At 39.1% G+C, this 14,456-nt stretch overlaps 1 protein-coding gene across 17 annotated transcripts in view; it reads left to right on the top strand.

The window, feature by feature from the left end:
• Positions 1-14,456, top strand: part of DNAH8 (dynein axonemal heavy chain 8) — a 556,010-nt gene that overhangs the window by 424,265 nt on the left and 117,289 nt on the right. For all 17 annotated transcript variants that reach the window (XM_039529004.1, XM_039529011.1, XM_039529005.1 and 14 more), the window contains 4 exons: positions 479-642; positions 8,299-8,491; positions 11,308-11,430; positions 14,064-14,194. In XM_039529004.1, the coding sequence (XP_039384938.1) occupies positions 479-642; positions 8,299-8,491; positions 11,308-11,430; positions 14,064-14,194 (611 nt within the window). The remainder of the gene's footprint in view (positions 1-478; positions 643-8,298; positions 8,492-11,307; positions 11,431-14,063; positions 14,195-14,456) is intronic.

The raw sequence follows: 14,456 nt of genomic DNA, 5'->3' as shown, positions 1-14,456 counted from the left end.
TGACAGTACAAATCATGGCAGACAGTATGACAGTGATGATCCATGTGAACAGACAAGGAGAAACTCAATTGTCCCCTCTCTGCCAGGAATCTGTTTGCCTTTGGAACTGGTGCATTTGCCATCAAGTCATTCTGATAGCTCTGTATCTATGAGGACTATTCACAACCAAGATATTAATCAATATATTTTAGAAGTGGGATTGAGATGTCTTTTGTAGGTTAGCAGTTTTATTTAATGAAAACCAGAAAAATATATGAACTTTTGGTGTTATGTTCTAAGTGTTGACATTTTACAGATAGGGCTTAATCCTGCTCCCACTGAAATCAATGAGATTTTTACCGCTGATTTCACTGGGAGAAGGAGGAGGCTCAGGTTGCGATATATGAAAGCAAGCATCATTATTATTTTCAGTGTCTATTACTCTTCTTTCCTTTTAGATGTCTTTGAGTTTGAACAATAACTATATTTTCGGCTTTAGGTAAAGATGCTGCCTACACCATCCAAGTTTCATTATATCTTCAATCTTCGAGACCTTTCCAGAATTTGGCAAGGAATGTTAACTATCAAAGCAGAAGAATGTGAGGATATCACTACTCTTATGGCACTTTTTAAAAATGAGTGCAATAGAGTCATTACTGACAGGTACAATAATTCTATAATTTTTGTATGTATTATAATATTTAGTACTTTTGGGAGACCATTAATTCTTTTCACAGAAGCTCTCCATCTGATGTCAAGGAGAGGTCTGCACAGAGATCCATGTTAGAGTATGTCCTTTGGTGTTCATTCAATAATTCTATAATTGCATATGTTTTACAATATTTAGTAGTATTGGGAGACCATTATATTTATGGTCATATACTCTTGTTCTTTCTTCAGTGATGAAAATCAGCAGTATAGGGCCAAGTTTAAAGGTGTGTTATTTTTCTGCAACCATCCTGCCTTGTGCTTTTATCCCAACAAATATCAACTTAGGTCTAAATGGGCTAGGTCAATGATTGGATGGAAAAACACCAAAGGACATATTCTAACTTGGATCTCAGTGCAGACTTCTCCTTGACATCAAAGAGAGAGCTGGTGTGAAAAGAAGGTAGTATAATGACCTAAATTTATACACTGGCCCACAGATCATAATTAAAAATATAATGTAGTCCACTCCACAGAATGAATTTGACTGCCCTGTAATAAACCAAGGCACTCACCACACTGAAGTACCAAATCTGGGGAGAGTAGGAAGTAACCCAGGGAAACTAGACAACCATCTGGTAAGAGTGCTAGCCTGATACAAGCTCAGCGTGTTGCAGGTGGATCCCCGCTGACCCTATGGTGGACCACTCTGCCACTGTTAGGGCCCTGGGCTGGGACATGGTGGAGTCGTATCCCCCTACCCTCTGCCACCCCATAGACTAGGAGGCTGTATCTGTCTACTAACTGAGCCCTAGACTGTGTTTGATACTCACCCCTGCCTAAGGGCCTGGGCCCTTGAACTGTTCACTGCTGTACCCTGCCTGTGGGTTGGAGCCCTAGAGACAGCTAATTTCCCCCTTGTACAGACTGCCATTCCAGGTGTGTGACAGCAAAGAGGCGTGGCCTTTCTTGGAGATTGACAGTGAAGGATAGCCATGCACTCCTACGTGCCTACACTCAGGAATCATAGTAAAATTCTAGCTAGAGTATAGTGATCACCATTAAAAATCAACCTTTACCCACAATTACTACTGAGATCTCAGATAATGCAGTTGTTTCCTATTCTAATTCCCTAGGGAAATTCTTTCATATTTCAAATACCATAGGTTAGTAACTGAATAAAGGTTAAATTTTTATAAACAGTTTTTTATATATATATATATATATATATATATATATATAGTATTTCTTCATGTATATATTACAAAGTGAAAGTAGTAAAAATGCTGTGCTATAGACACAACAGGAAACAGTGTGTAATAAAGAATAAACTCTGTCTTATTTTTCCTTCTTATTAGTCCTAAACTCAGAGGTCTTGAAGTGGTACATGCCCTATATCTTCTTTTGTACTTTTGTCAGCCATATTTACAGATTATATCTTCATAAGATGAATTTATCTATGCTAAAATGTTGGGTATATAAACATTACTATTCAGCACAATAGATTTCACACACTATTTATCTACTTCCTCCCTGGCAAAACCAAAAGTATAAAAAATTTCTTTCTTTCTCTCTCACACACACTTAGCCTGTGGCAGTGTAAGAGTTTCTGATGCACATGAGCCCTGAGCCTTTGATCAAAGATTTTTGGTACCAGTGCCTATTTGACCTGCGCATGCTCCCTACATAACCTTGTAGCCTGTAGTTAGGCTATATAGGGCTGTGGGGGGGACCTGCCCTCAGTTCCATCTCATCTGCCTTCAGCCAGAGAGAGTTTAGTGTGTGCCTGTTTGCTCTTTATATTAGTACTTAATATTAGTAGTAGTTCTTTATATTAGTAGTAGGTTTAGTACCTTACAGTTATTGGAATGGTTGATTTAGTTTATATAATTTTTTTTGGAACCTAAGAAAAAAAACACATTTTTTGTTTTTTCACCATTGAGGGGTTCAAACAAATTTTCTTCTGTCTGGAATGCCAAGCTCCCTGGGATTTAAAAGGTGGCTCTGCTGTCCAGAAGCTGTGATGGGCATTCCCAGTGCATTTTTGTTTTGGAGACTCTCATATACTCAGCAAGTTCAAGATTTGCACTTCTTTTAAGGGGAGATCCCATAAGAACAGGGAAATAACATACAGGCTCTTAATGATGTAGCAAGTGCTAAGACCAGCTTTGGATCCAGGTGAAGAGAACCCTCCTCTACAAGGGCCATCCACTTCGGTCAGTGCCCCGTTGAAGTCAAGATCATGGTCACCAAGACTTTTCAAGGTAAAGAGAGCAGTACGGTTCTGGTCTCTGATACTTTCCATGAGACAGGCTGATAACTGCACCAGCAGTACAGAGAGCTTCCCGCTCCAAGTCTAAGGAGGGGGATAAGAGGAGCAGAACAGAGACTTCCTCCTCAAAGAAAACTCAGTTACTGGAGACCTCAGGCCTGGAGAGAGGTGCTAGTGAGACTCTATGCACTTTGGGTACTATGAAACACTTCAAGACTTCAACTAAGTCCTGTACCTCAATGGTAAAAGGCTCAGTACTGAAGAATACTGTTACCAAGAGAGCGGCTTCAGTGGAATCCGCAGTCCCCTTGGTACCGACACCAATGCCCCAGACAACAGCATTGGGAACATCATTGGTGACCATACCAAGTTCAGTTGTGCTCTCAGTACCACAGGAGTTCCCATACCTGAACGACCTTATGGTACCTATTGAGCCTGAATATCCCCTCCCTGTAACTTCCAGACACCTCTCGATACTGAGGCCTGCTTGGTCACCAATCACTCCTGTTTTGTGAGAGCTGTCTCTTTCCCAGCTTCTAGTAATCAGGAAGAGGGATTGTCACCTCCTGTACAATATGTGGAGGAATAGTCCATCTCAGACTCAAAACTTGCTGTTCAAGGCTCTCCAGTTTACTCCAGGAGACATTATTCCCTGATGCAGATGCAAGAAAGGCAGGGATTTGATATTCTGCCTATTAACACTTGAGATGACGAACTCTGGATACTTCCCCCTATGCCTTATGGTCTCCTCATTGGCCTTACTGGAATCCATGGGCAATGTACTGCCAGTAATTTCTCTGGGCCCCAATTAACTCCTATAAGGAATAAAGAAAGCCTCATTACCCGGTATCATCCATCCCTCCCCTGCACTGTGAGTCAGCAGAGGAGACCTTTGAGGAGCAAGAGGCAGGAGTGAATACAGAGGTTATCCCCCTTACAAATATATCCTTCTTCATTACCTGATGAGGCTATACTGCCACCACCACCATCAATAGCTGATGACTTTTGCCAGTTCCAGTACTTGATGAAGCAAGTTGCTAACACCCTGCAAATTCCCTTCGAAGAAGTCCAAGATTCCCATCACAAGCTGCCTGGCATATTGCACGCTTCTGCTTCAGCTTGGGTGGCACAGACAGCTAATTAAGCCCTTCTTTACACAGCCAAGACCATCAGGCAAACTGCAGCAACAGTCCCCACTACATGCAAGCAAGCTGATTAAAAAAATACTACATCCTGGCCAGGCATTTTGATTTTTTGTTTTCTCACCCAGCACCAAATTCTCTGGTCATGTGAATTAGGCAGGCAACATATCCAAAAAGTCACCCCATAAGAGCTACTCTTCATGCCATTACAGTTCAGGATAGCTAATCATCAGGCACTGATGTCAAAATATGACTACCTGAACTATGAGTTTAATGTTTTTATTGACCATTTGCCACAGAAATACCAAGAACAGTTTAGTGCCATAATAAAGAAAGGTCAGCTCTTGGCAAAAACATCTTTGCAGGCTTCACTTGATGTGGCAGATACTGCAGCCAGGTATATTTTCACCACAAGAGTAATGAAAAAAGTTTCTTGGCTTCAGTTGTCTGGTTTTCCTCTGGAAATGCAATCCACGGTGGAAGATTTACCTGTTGAGGGTCACAAGCTTTTCACAGATTTCCTGGATGACTTGCTTCATACCCTAAAGGACTCTAGAACAACACCTGCAAATAAGAACTCGACCCCCATTTTCTAGCAGATGCTTTCCTCATTACATGGACAAAAAGTCTTTTTTAGGCATACCCTTAAAGATCTTCATCAAGATCAGACTGGACCAAGCCAAGGTAATTTTGATTGCACCAACTTGACCAAGACAAGTTTGGTTTCCTTACCTCATCATACTCACCCCTCACCCTCTCACCCTGTGGCAGCTCCCCTACCAAACTTCCGCTGTTCTCTTATACTTCACCCCAATCTGAACATTCTGCAAGTACAAGCATGGTTCCTCAGTGGTTCTCAGGATTAAAGGCAGCCTGTTTATCAAGGGTACAAAATGTAATTTTAAGTAGCAGAAAGTAATCTACAAGACACACTTACCTTCAGAAATGGAGAAGATATCATCTCTGGTGTAACCGGCTTCATCTTTCACCTGTCCTGTCATTTTTCCACTATCTTGGATTAGCTGCTGGAATTGAAAACATGAGGCCTTTCTATGAGTTACATCAAGGTTAATTCAGGGCCATTAACTATGTGCTTGCTGCTACATCTGTCTCTGAAGATGGATTTTAGTGGTCATTAACCAAACTATTCACCTTTCAGTTTTCTTTCTTAAGCTGCATTAGTCTATACAGGAATCTGCCTTTCATGCACTACATGTTAAGAAGTCATTAGCCTTTTACTTGGACAGCTCTACGGCATTCAGGAAGACTCCTAGACTCTTTATTTGTATTACAGATAGGTCTAAGGGAGCCTCTGTCTTCATTTTCTCACTGGATCTCTGGATGTGTTTATTGCCTGTTACAGTTCGGCTGAGGTTCCACCTCCTCTACAAGTGATTGTGCATTCAACTAGAGCATAGGCTACAGCGTTTCCCTACTTAAGGACATTCAGTTGCTGAAATCTTCAGGTCTGCAACATGATCCTCAGTGCTTACATTTTCCACCCATTATGCTTTGGTTCACTCTGCAAGATCACATGCTGCAGTATGCAACACAGTTCTTTCTTTTGTGATAGCCTCTGTTCCAAAACTCCCACCTTCTTAAGGGGTTACTGCCATGGAGTCGCCTCTAGTAGAACACCCACAAGGACACTACTTGAAGAAGGAGAGATTACTCATCTTGTGCAGTAACTGGAGTTCTTCAAGATTTGTGTCAGTGTGAGTGCTCCACTACCCACCTTTCTTCCCCTCTGCTTCAAGGTTTCCTCTGTGGGACTTTGCAGTAAAGAAGGAACTGGGGGCGGTTTGCCCGCACAGCCCTATATAGCCTCAGTACGGGACACGAGGATATGTAGGGTACAAGTGTGGGTCAAATGGGCATTGCTACCAAAAATCTCCGATCAAAGGCGCAGGGTGCATGCCTATCTGAAGTGAAGCACCCACAGGAATGCACATCTTGAAGAATGCCAGTTACTGCACAAGGTGAGTAACCTCTCCTTCACAATGCTTGCCTCTGGTAGTCAAGTGGAGGCAGGCTATAATTTTTATATTCCAATAATCTTCTGGTATAAAGAAGGCAGTAAAGTTTTAAAAGCTGGAGCTTTCCAAAATACTGACCACAGGCTTCCTAAAATATGGATGAAGCAAAAATAGGCTCAATATACATTGGCATGTAGACTGCAGCAAATAATGACAGCTAAAACACATAAAAAAGTTACACCTTGAGCCTCTCTTTCCCCCATTCCCTCAGCCTGTTCTCCTTGTGTCTCTATTCATAGAGCATGTCCCCTTTCACTCCCCAGTCCCTCTTGAGTCCACCCACCAAGCTGTACTTCTGACACCAATCCCTTCTGCCATCCCATTTTCGGAACCTGTTCTCACTTGAACTGATCCCTCTAATCGTTTCTATCTAAAGCCCCTTATTTACCAAGCATGCTTCACCATGAGTCTCTGTCTCTGCCAGAAATGCCCTGAATCCATTGGCTGCTGCCTCTCCCTTCTCCCTAGGGAGCTCCACACTGGCTGAATGTCAGCAAGGGAGAACTATGAGTGGAGGAAGGCAGATCGTTTCCCTGAGCTCAGTGCTGGTGCCACAGCAGCTGTTAGGGGGGGGAAAGAATAACTTAGTGGAAAACCCTGCTTAGTTCCTACAGCCCCTCTGGATGCATGAAATTCCAGCAGAGTGGAGGGAGTTTATAGAGGAAATCTAAAATTCTATGCAGCAATTTGCATTTTCTTACTTTCATTTATAATCTTGAGAATAAGACAAGAGTTTCCTGCTCCAGCCAGACACTCTCATTGCCCCATACTATGAGAGAGACTACTCAGCATAAATCAACTGTCGAGTACATTATCTGTGCATAAATTTTTTGTGCCTTAAATTATGCTTGCTGCTGCACATTATGAGAAACAAAAGTATACATAAACAAAAATATATATTTGTACAGACATTAGTGCCCTGTTTAATGGAAGAAGAAGGATGACACTCGGTTTGAATTTGAAGTCAGGACCATATCCACTCATAAAATATTATGCCATGAAGCTTCAAAATAAAACCCTTTTAGGGAGAGCCAGCTATAAAGCGGAAGACATTGTTTTTAGCATGCAATTTATGTGATATCAATTTCCTGAATATATTCACATTCTGCATTGATTGGATAATACCAAAGTACATAAAGGGACATGAAAGATGAAAGTATTTATATAATGTTCATGCATTGTCTTCTCCTGCTCTGCTATGGGTTCAGCACAGCTAGTGTTATGGTGCCATCTATCAGAATGCTCGTAGAATAATAATGACATTTAGGGGTTATATATAGGCTAACTCCCCCCCTCAATTCTTCAGTATTTTTGCCTCCTCATCCAAAAGCACAGAGCTTTGCTCACAGCTGTCTGATTTGGGGTTGTCCCATTCTTTCCACCCCCCAATATTTCATCACTGAAAAGGAGGAGAAAAGAAGGATGAATATCAGCACATTTAAATATCTGTGATTCAGAGTTCTTCTTAGCTACCCACTTTTCCCTTTTCTAGAACCTGAGGTAGTCCCCATTGCACACTCTTACCTACTACTACTACTAAGCAGAATGTTCCTAGCTGTTTCTGAAGAAATCACACTCCCACTACAAAGGAACTGCTTCATAATTCTGATAGCTTGTTTGAATCCATAAGGAGGATAGAAGCAAAAAAGGAGGCTTAACTAAAGAAAATTCCTCACCAGTAATCGTATCAGTGTTCTCAGCTTTCTCCCATCCTGCATTCCTCCCTTCCTCTCCTCTGTATTCTTTCTTCTCTGTTTGTGTTTTCTCTGCTATTTGTGGATTTTGGTATAGGAGCAGTCTGAAGGATCAAGGTGTGAAATCAGCCTATACAGGTATATCCCGTCTTCTTTTCACAATTTTTTATTTCCTTGCTGCCTGAGAGATGGCATCATGACTTTAGATGTACTGAATCCCATAGTAAGATGGGAGAAAAGGTAGGGCTCTGATTAAGCACAGCTATCAGTGAATCATTTCCCCTTATTTAACTAATAAATACAATTTTCTGTCATAACTAGGTGAAAGTCAGAAAGTTAAATTATTCTGTATTATAGAAATATGAATATTGTACTTGTAAAACATAGTGGCACTTAAATTTCAGTGGCTATCATTATCTAATTTGTGTTTTGCTTGAGTCATTTCGGTGTTTAATTAACTATTTTCATTCCTTTTTAGTTAAAAAGTGTTTCCATTCTTTTAAATTGTATTAATCTATGTCTTGTAGATTTGTTAATGATGAAGATGTAGCTTGGTTTGATAAAGCCACTTCTAGAGCAATTGAGGAACATGTGGATCCGGAATTAGCATCAGTTCTCCATGCTGAACCATATTTTGTAGATTTTTTACAGGATATGCCTGAACCAACTGGTGATGAACCTGAAGATTTTGTATTTGAAGCACCCAAAATTTATGAAATGGTATTTTATTTTACACCTCAAAAATTAGGCATTCAAATGTTTTTTTAATTATTAAATGTGGTATATTGTCGGGATCATATTGAAAGTTTTATCAAATAAATGCACACATTTTGGTTTAGGGAATACATTTTTAGGTTGGTCACAAATTAGTTTACAGTTAATCATGTAAATGTACATCTTTAAAAAGCAATTTAAAATGTGGTAAACAATCCACCTGATATAAATATAGGCTGTTCATTCTCTTCCGTTTTACTCCACTGTTCTCCAGTCTTAAAGACATATTTCTGGCTACACAGAACTAGTGAAACAGTTTTAAGAACTAACAGGATTGTGTGCTCCTGTGCAGCCCGCAGCCTGCCCTTTAAGACAGCACTGAAGAATATAAGTGAAATTTTAAATTCTGAAGGATAAATAGAGGATCTAAAATCACTATTTGTTGTGGGGGTTGGTACAGACAATTTGAGATTCTTTCTTCATGACACACAAGAGAATGCTAATTCAGGAAGAGCAGCAGTGGCCATGTGTTTTACTTCATTTGTAAAGAAAGTTATTGTCAAGACCAAACAGGAGGTTGGTGTTGAAGCAGGAGGAGAAAGGTACCTTCTCAAGCCTTGAAGCAGTCACTGCAAGACCTTCTAAATAAAAGGATGCTCAGTCTCCTTTCTACCTGAGTTTTACTTTTTTTTCCCATCTGCCCATGACTTGGAGCTACATGTGTCTGATGCTTTTTTAATGTATTATAGTTCAAATGTAACTTTTCTTTGCTGATTTTAAGTACATTTTAATTGTTAATATAGTTTATCTGTGTTTGGCAGCAAATTTTCTAGCTGACATTTTTCCCCCACTAGAAAAAATTGACTTAGCAACTTTTTATGGTAGCTTCCATTAGGAAATCTAAGTCAGTTTGAACCTCTATGGGAAATATTTTCACAAAAGACTATGTTTTCAAAATAATGTGCCTGAATGTACATGTAAAATAGGCAATTGTATACCAATTGGATCCTAAAACTTTTTGATTAAGTAGCATTTAAGAGTGATTTAAAACCAATCATACACCTAAATGAAAGAAAAATTACAGGCAGGCCTGAAGATTGACCATGTATTATATACACATATACATTTTCAACATAGTTACGGGTTGAAACTGTGATCTGACACTTAGGTGATCGTATTGCACATTTAAAGAAATAATAAAATAAGATCCATTCTGGAAAAATGCAAACCTACTACATCTGGGGAAAATAATCCAATACGCAGATCCATGGAGAGAGATTCTTGAAAAACAGCAATGATGAAAGAGATCTGGGTTGACAGTAGACTGCAAATTTACATGTGAGATGCCAAAGTAATTTTGTGCAGTGTATAAAGAAACATCACATCTCAAAGCAGAGGAAGCATTTGTACCTTTCCATGAAAGGCTATTGGAACCGCACCTAAAATATTGTGTTATATTTTGGCAAGCTAATTATCATAAAGTTGTTGAAAAATTTGAATCAATGCAGAAAAGAGCAATATAAATGTGGGGATTGATTTATGAGGAAAGATTTTAAAAAAATAACATTTGTATACTGTTACTTTGGCCAACAGACAGGGACAATATAGTTGTGCATAAGTATTTGAAAGTTGTAAACCCCAAGGAAGGAGATGGATTCTTTTGAATCATACAAGGAGATATAATTAGGAATTATAGGTGAAATTAGCAAAGAAAATTTTAGACTGAATTTCTAGCAAATGTCAGATTCCTAACCCTTCTGTAGTGTGAAATATTTGGCTTGTACCTATCTTCCTGAAATTAGTGGACCACTTCTGTGCCAGTGATCTTTCAGCATTCTCCTTATCCTTTGGAATTCTAGCTTTTGTTGGGGCAGCAACAAGAAAATTATTTCCCCTACTCTCTATTCTTCTTTAGGGACCAACATTTTGAGGCTTTGTTCTTCAAACAAGATCCCCCAACAAGTTATATTTCTCCATGTGTTCTCCCTCCCCCATCATGGTGAGACAGGTCAAATGAATCAAGCCAAAGGTTCAGAGTTATTCCATCTATAATGAGACCCTCTCAGAAGTCACAAAAGGGGAATACTGCCATGATTGTTCCAAGCTTATGTTTGCCATTATTTCCAGCCATCAGTCTGCCAGAACAGGGGGTTGAGAGTTTAGATGAGTTGTTGGTCTCTGCATTCCTCCACACCTGCTGAGACCACTCCAGAGACTCCTCCTCAGCAATGGGTTAGTCTTCTTCAACTCTGTGACTCAGCAAATTGAGCCCCTAAGATGTTTTAAATTACTTGCAGAACTGTTTCAATCCACAACTGTCCGAGAATCAAGGGAGCTGAAAATGTGGCTTTGAGCCACCTTTTCATCTTACTTTCCTCAATAGTGCAAAGTGTAAATTCAGCACAACTGAGAATCTGTCCCAATATAAATAAGCCACAAGCAAATAAATCCTGAAGGAACTAATAAGAACACCAGTGTCCTAGATATAAGAACAAGTGAAAAAAGCAGGAGCGGAGGGCTGGATTCCTTGTAAAGATGCAGTTTATGTGCCATGTCAGAGCATGCAAGCCCATTTTAGTTCTAAATGCTGTTAACAGTTCCTGGCTATATAATGGGACACAATTCTGAAAGAGAGAGTCTATGGATGCAGCAAATTAATTGATCTCCAGTTACTGGGAAGTAATTCAGTGAAGAAGTTTGCCAAAAAATTTGCCTACATAATTTTATTCAGATAAGTGTTTTTATCTTTGTAGTTATACTAATATGGTAGGACTTATCTATTAACATTGTTATTTTTCTTGCCTTTTTTCTCTCTCTTTCAGGTCCCGAGCTTTGAATTTCTGTGTGAAAAATTACAAATGTACCAGAGGCAATACAATGAAACCATTAGGGGATCATTTCTCGATTTGGTGTTTTTTAAAGATGCAATGACACATCTTGTTAAGGTTTTGTTTTTTACAGCATTTAATAATACATTTAATTTAGGTTACTAGACCTCATGAGTCACATGAATAGTAGAACTAAACTGATAATTTGAATTTGGAATTGTCAGGTAGGGTATAGAGGGTAGTTGTGTGTAAAGCTAAATGTTCTTGGAAGGAAGCAGGGAGTGATGTTCAGAAGGTTTGGTAAGGGGACAGTCTTTTTCAATTTGTACATGTTATATGGTGGATGGAGAAAGCTGCATAATCTCAAAAATTACCATGCAAAGACAATACAAAGTTAGGTGTTAATATAAAGAAAGATCTGGGGAATATACAGGAGGATTTGAACAGTATAAAGATATCAGTAAAGAATGGAATATGAAAACCCCTTTAAATAAATGTAAAACTATGCATTAAGAAGACAATATATATCAAATAACTGTATTAAAGGAAGCTTTGAAGGCAGATGTATTATACAATAACAGTGAGGGACGGTTTCATTGTTTGCCAACAGCAAAAATTGCCAAGTCTTAGGGCTTGTCTATATGGGGAAGCTATTGTGAAATAAGCTAGAGTGTGAATTTAAACCATAATAGCTATTCCATACTAACGGCCCATGTGTACACTATAGTGCTAAAAGTGCCACTTTGGATAAAGCTAAGCTGCAAAAAAGGCACCCGTAGGCAACGTCTCCACTGGACACTACTGGCAGTGCCATGTAGGGTATATGTAGCTATATGCCGCAATGAAAAGCAGTCTGCGTCCACATGGGGTATGTAGCTTCCCATGTCAGTGAAAGACTGGCAGGGGGAGGCAGCAGGGAAAGGCTTGGCAGTGAGGCACACCAGAGTCTTTCCTCACTGCCTCCCACCTCCAAAGCCTTTTCCCACTGACTAGAAAGCTACTGGCAGCTCCGCACTGCAGGAGTCTTTCCCAGTAGAAGGGAAAGGTTGATGCTGCAGGGAGCTGCCAGAACTTTTCCTGCTGCTAGAGCCTTTCCCTGCTTTAGGGAAAGGTTTCAGCAGCAGGGAAGCAGGAGGACACCACATTGCTAAAAGTAGCAGTGCAGATGAGGGAGGCACTGATTTGATGAGTAGGGTACATACCCTGATACATACCCACAGGATTCAGGGATGTCCTTACTCTACTGACCTAAGCAGTGCCTCTCCATCAACACTGTTCCCATGCTAGGGATGTGGGTAGTGGATGTACTCTACATACCATCAAAAGTAGTGTGCAGTGTAGATGTACCTTTAGTGTGGAATAAGAGTGTCCACATGGGGAGCTAGTTTGAAATAGTTTTTGTACAATACCTTCTGAGCTATTTCCCTATGTAGATACGCCCTTAGGATGCAGTCACAAAAACTTTTATAAGGCAGACTAGATGCAACATTATATGTACAAAAGCTTACAAATGGAGAAGCATTACATTAGGAATTCATGGACATTTATTTCAACCCACTATGCAGTACAAACTATGTGCATGCAATCTACTACTACTGGTGCACAATCTTAAGTGTGAGCCTGATCTGTTGGGCAAATTTCAACTGAAAATATAGTATAGAAAACTATTATCACTTGTGAGATACTTTGACAATATGTGATGTGAAAATATTTCATGTTGGTGTATTGCAAACTTTTTATATTCACCATTTTTGCCACATGCTAAACAATTTCATTATTTCTGAAAAAAAATACTTGCCTATGCAAAACCAATAATCATCTTTTAATACATTGTCATTTGTTAGCTTTGACCAATAAACACCACATTAAGGTATTGAAATTAACTTAAACAGTACAAACTATAGTCATGGTCATGCTGCAGTGTTTCTGGAACTGTGCAAAAAAAAAGACACCTTCGCATTTTGCGTACCCTTGTTTCACCTCACCTACTGGCTTACGGCATCTCTTGGCAGTTCCACATTATACCTCATCTAAATGTACATAATATAAGATTTCAAATTCTATATGATGTGGATGTGTGTAGGGTGGGTACATTAAACTCCAAAATATGGCCCTTTTTGGAGAATTGCCTCACACCTATATGGACAGAGTGCAATTCTTGAAAGCTCATAGGTTGGTCAAAGGAAAACCAGTTTTCATTAGAGCACTGAAAGGCTCTTCTTTGCAGTGAGAGATATTTCCATGCTCTATTTTCATTTCTCTACCTTTTAATCAAGAGCTGTGTTTTTAGAAAAAAATTGCAAACATTTCTATAACGGTAGAAGTGGGTTTTTTTTTCATTCTTCTGCTAATTAAAAATGGCTTTTGTGCATATTTTTTAACAAGTCCCACTCATTAAGAGATTAAGCTTGGAAAATTTCAATCTTAAATCTACAATTAAATGCAAATTCTAAACATATTTATTTTGAATCCCACATACAACTCATAAATTAGAAGCTATGTTCTTAAAATGCAGCCCTTTCACTTGAGTCACATGAATCTCTTCAGATACTGTTGCTTTATTTGGAAGTAGGAGCTTTATTTTTCTCTATGGGAAAGGTCTTCTATAAAAACATATGTCCTTCTGCTGATCTTTGAGACTTAAAAAATATTCTCCCAAATAAGATTTAGAGTAAAACAGATATTTAACTCTGTTAATTTTCTATAACTAGCTAAACACAGCACAGATTACTTGTATTTTTTCTGCATAGATTTCACGAATAATTCGGACTGCATGTGGAAATGCTTTACTTGTAGGAGTTGGTGGTTCTGGAAAACAGAGTCTTTCAAGATTGGCCTCTTTTATAGCTGGTTACAGAATATTTCAGATAACTTTAACCAGGTAAATGAAAAAAATATTGTGTTGTTTGTCTCTCCAAAACTAGAAGCTGATGTTTTTGAGGAAATGTAAATATTTTAATCTTTATTTTAAACACTATCTTTAAAAACAGTAAACAAAAAAAAATTATTACACTCTGATTCATCTATGCATCATTGGTTGCTCACTAGGACCCTAATTCAGCAAATTATAGCTACCCATCATAGCTCAGAAGCACGTTCTTAAATGCTTTCCTGAATTGTGCCTGAATCTTTCAACTGATTTC

This window comes from Mauremys reevesii, linkage group 3, assembly GCF_016161935.1.
Source record: "Mauremys reevesii isolate NIE-2019 linkage group 3, ASM1616193v1, whole genome shotgun sequence".
In the NCBI taxonomy this organism is placed as follows: Eukaryota; Metazoa; Chordata; order Testudines; family Geoemydidae; genus Mauremys; species Mauremys reevesii.
This window is presented reverse-complemented; position numbering and strand designations above follow the sequence as displayed.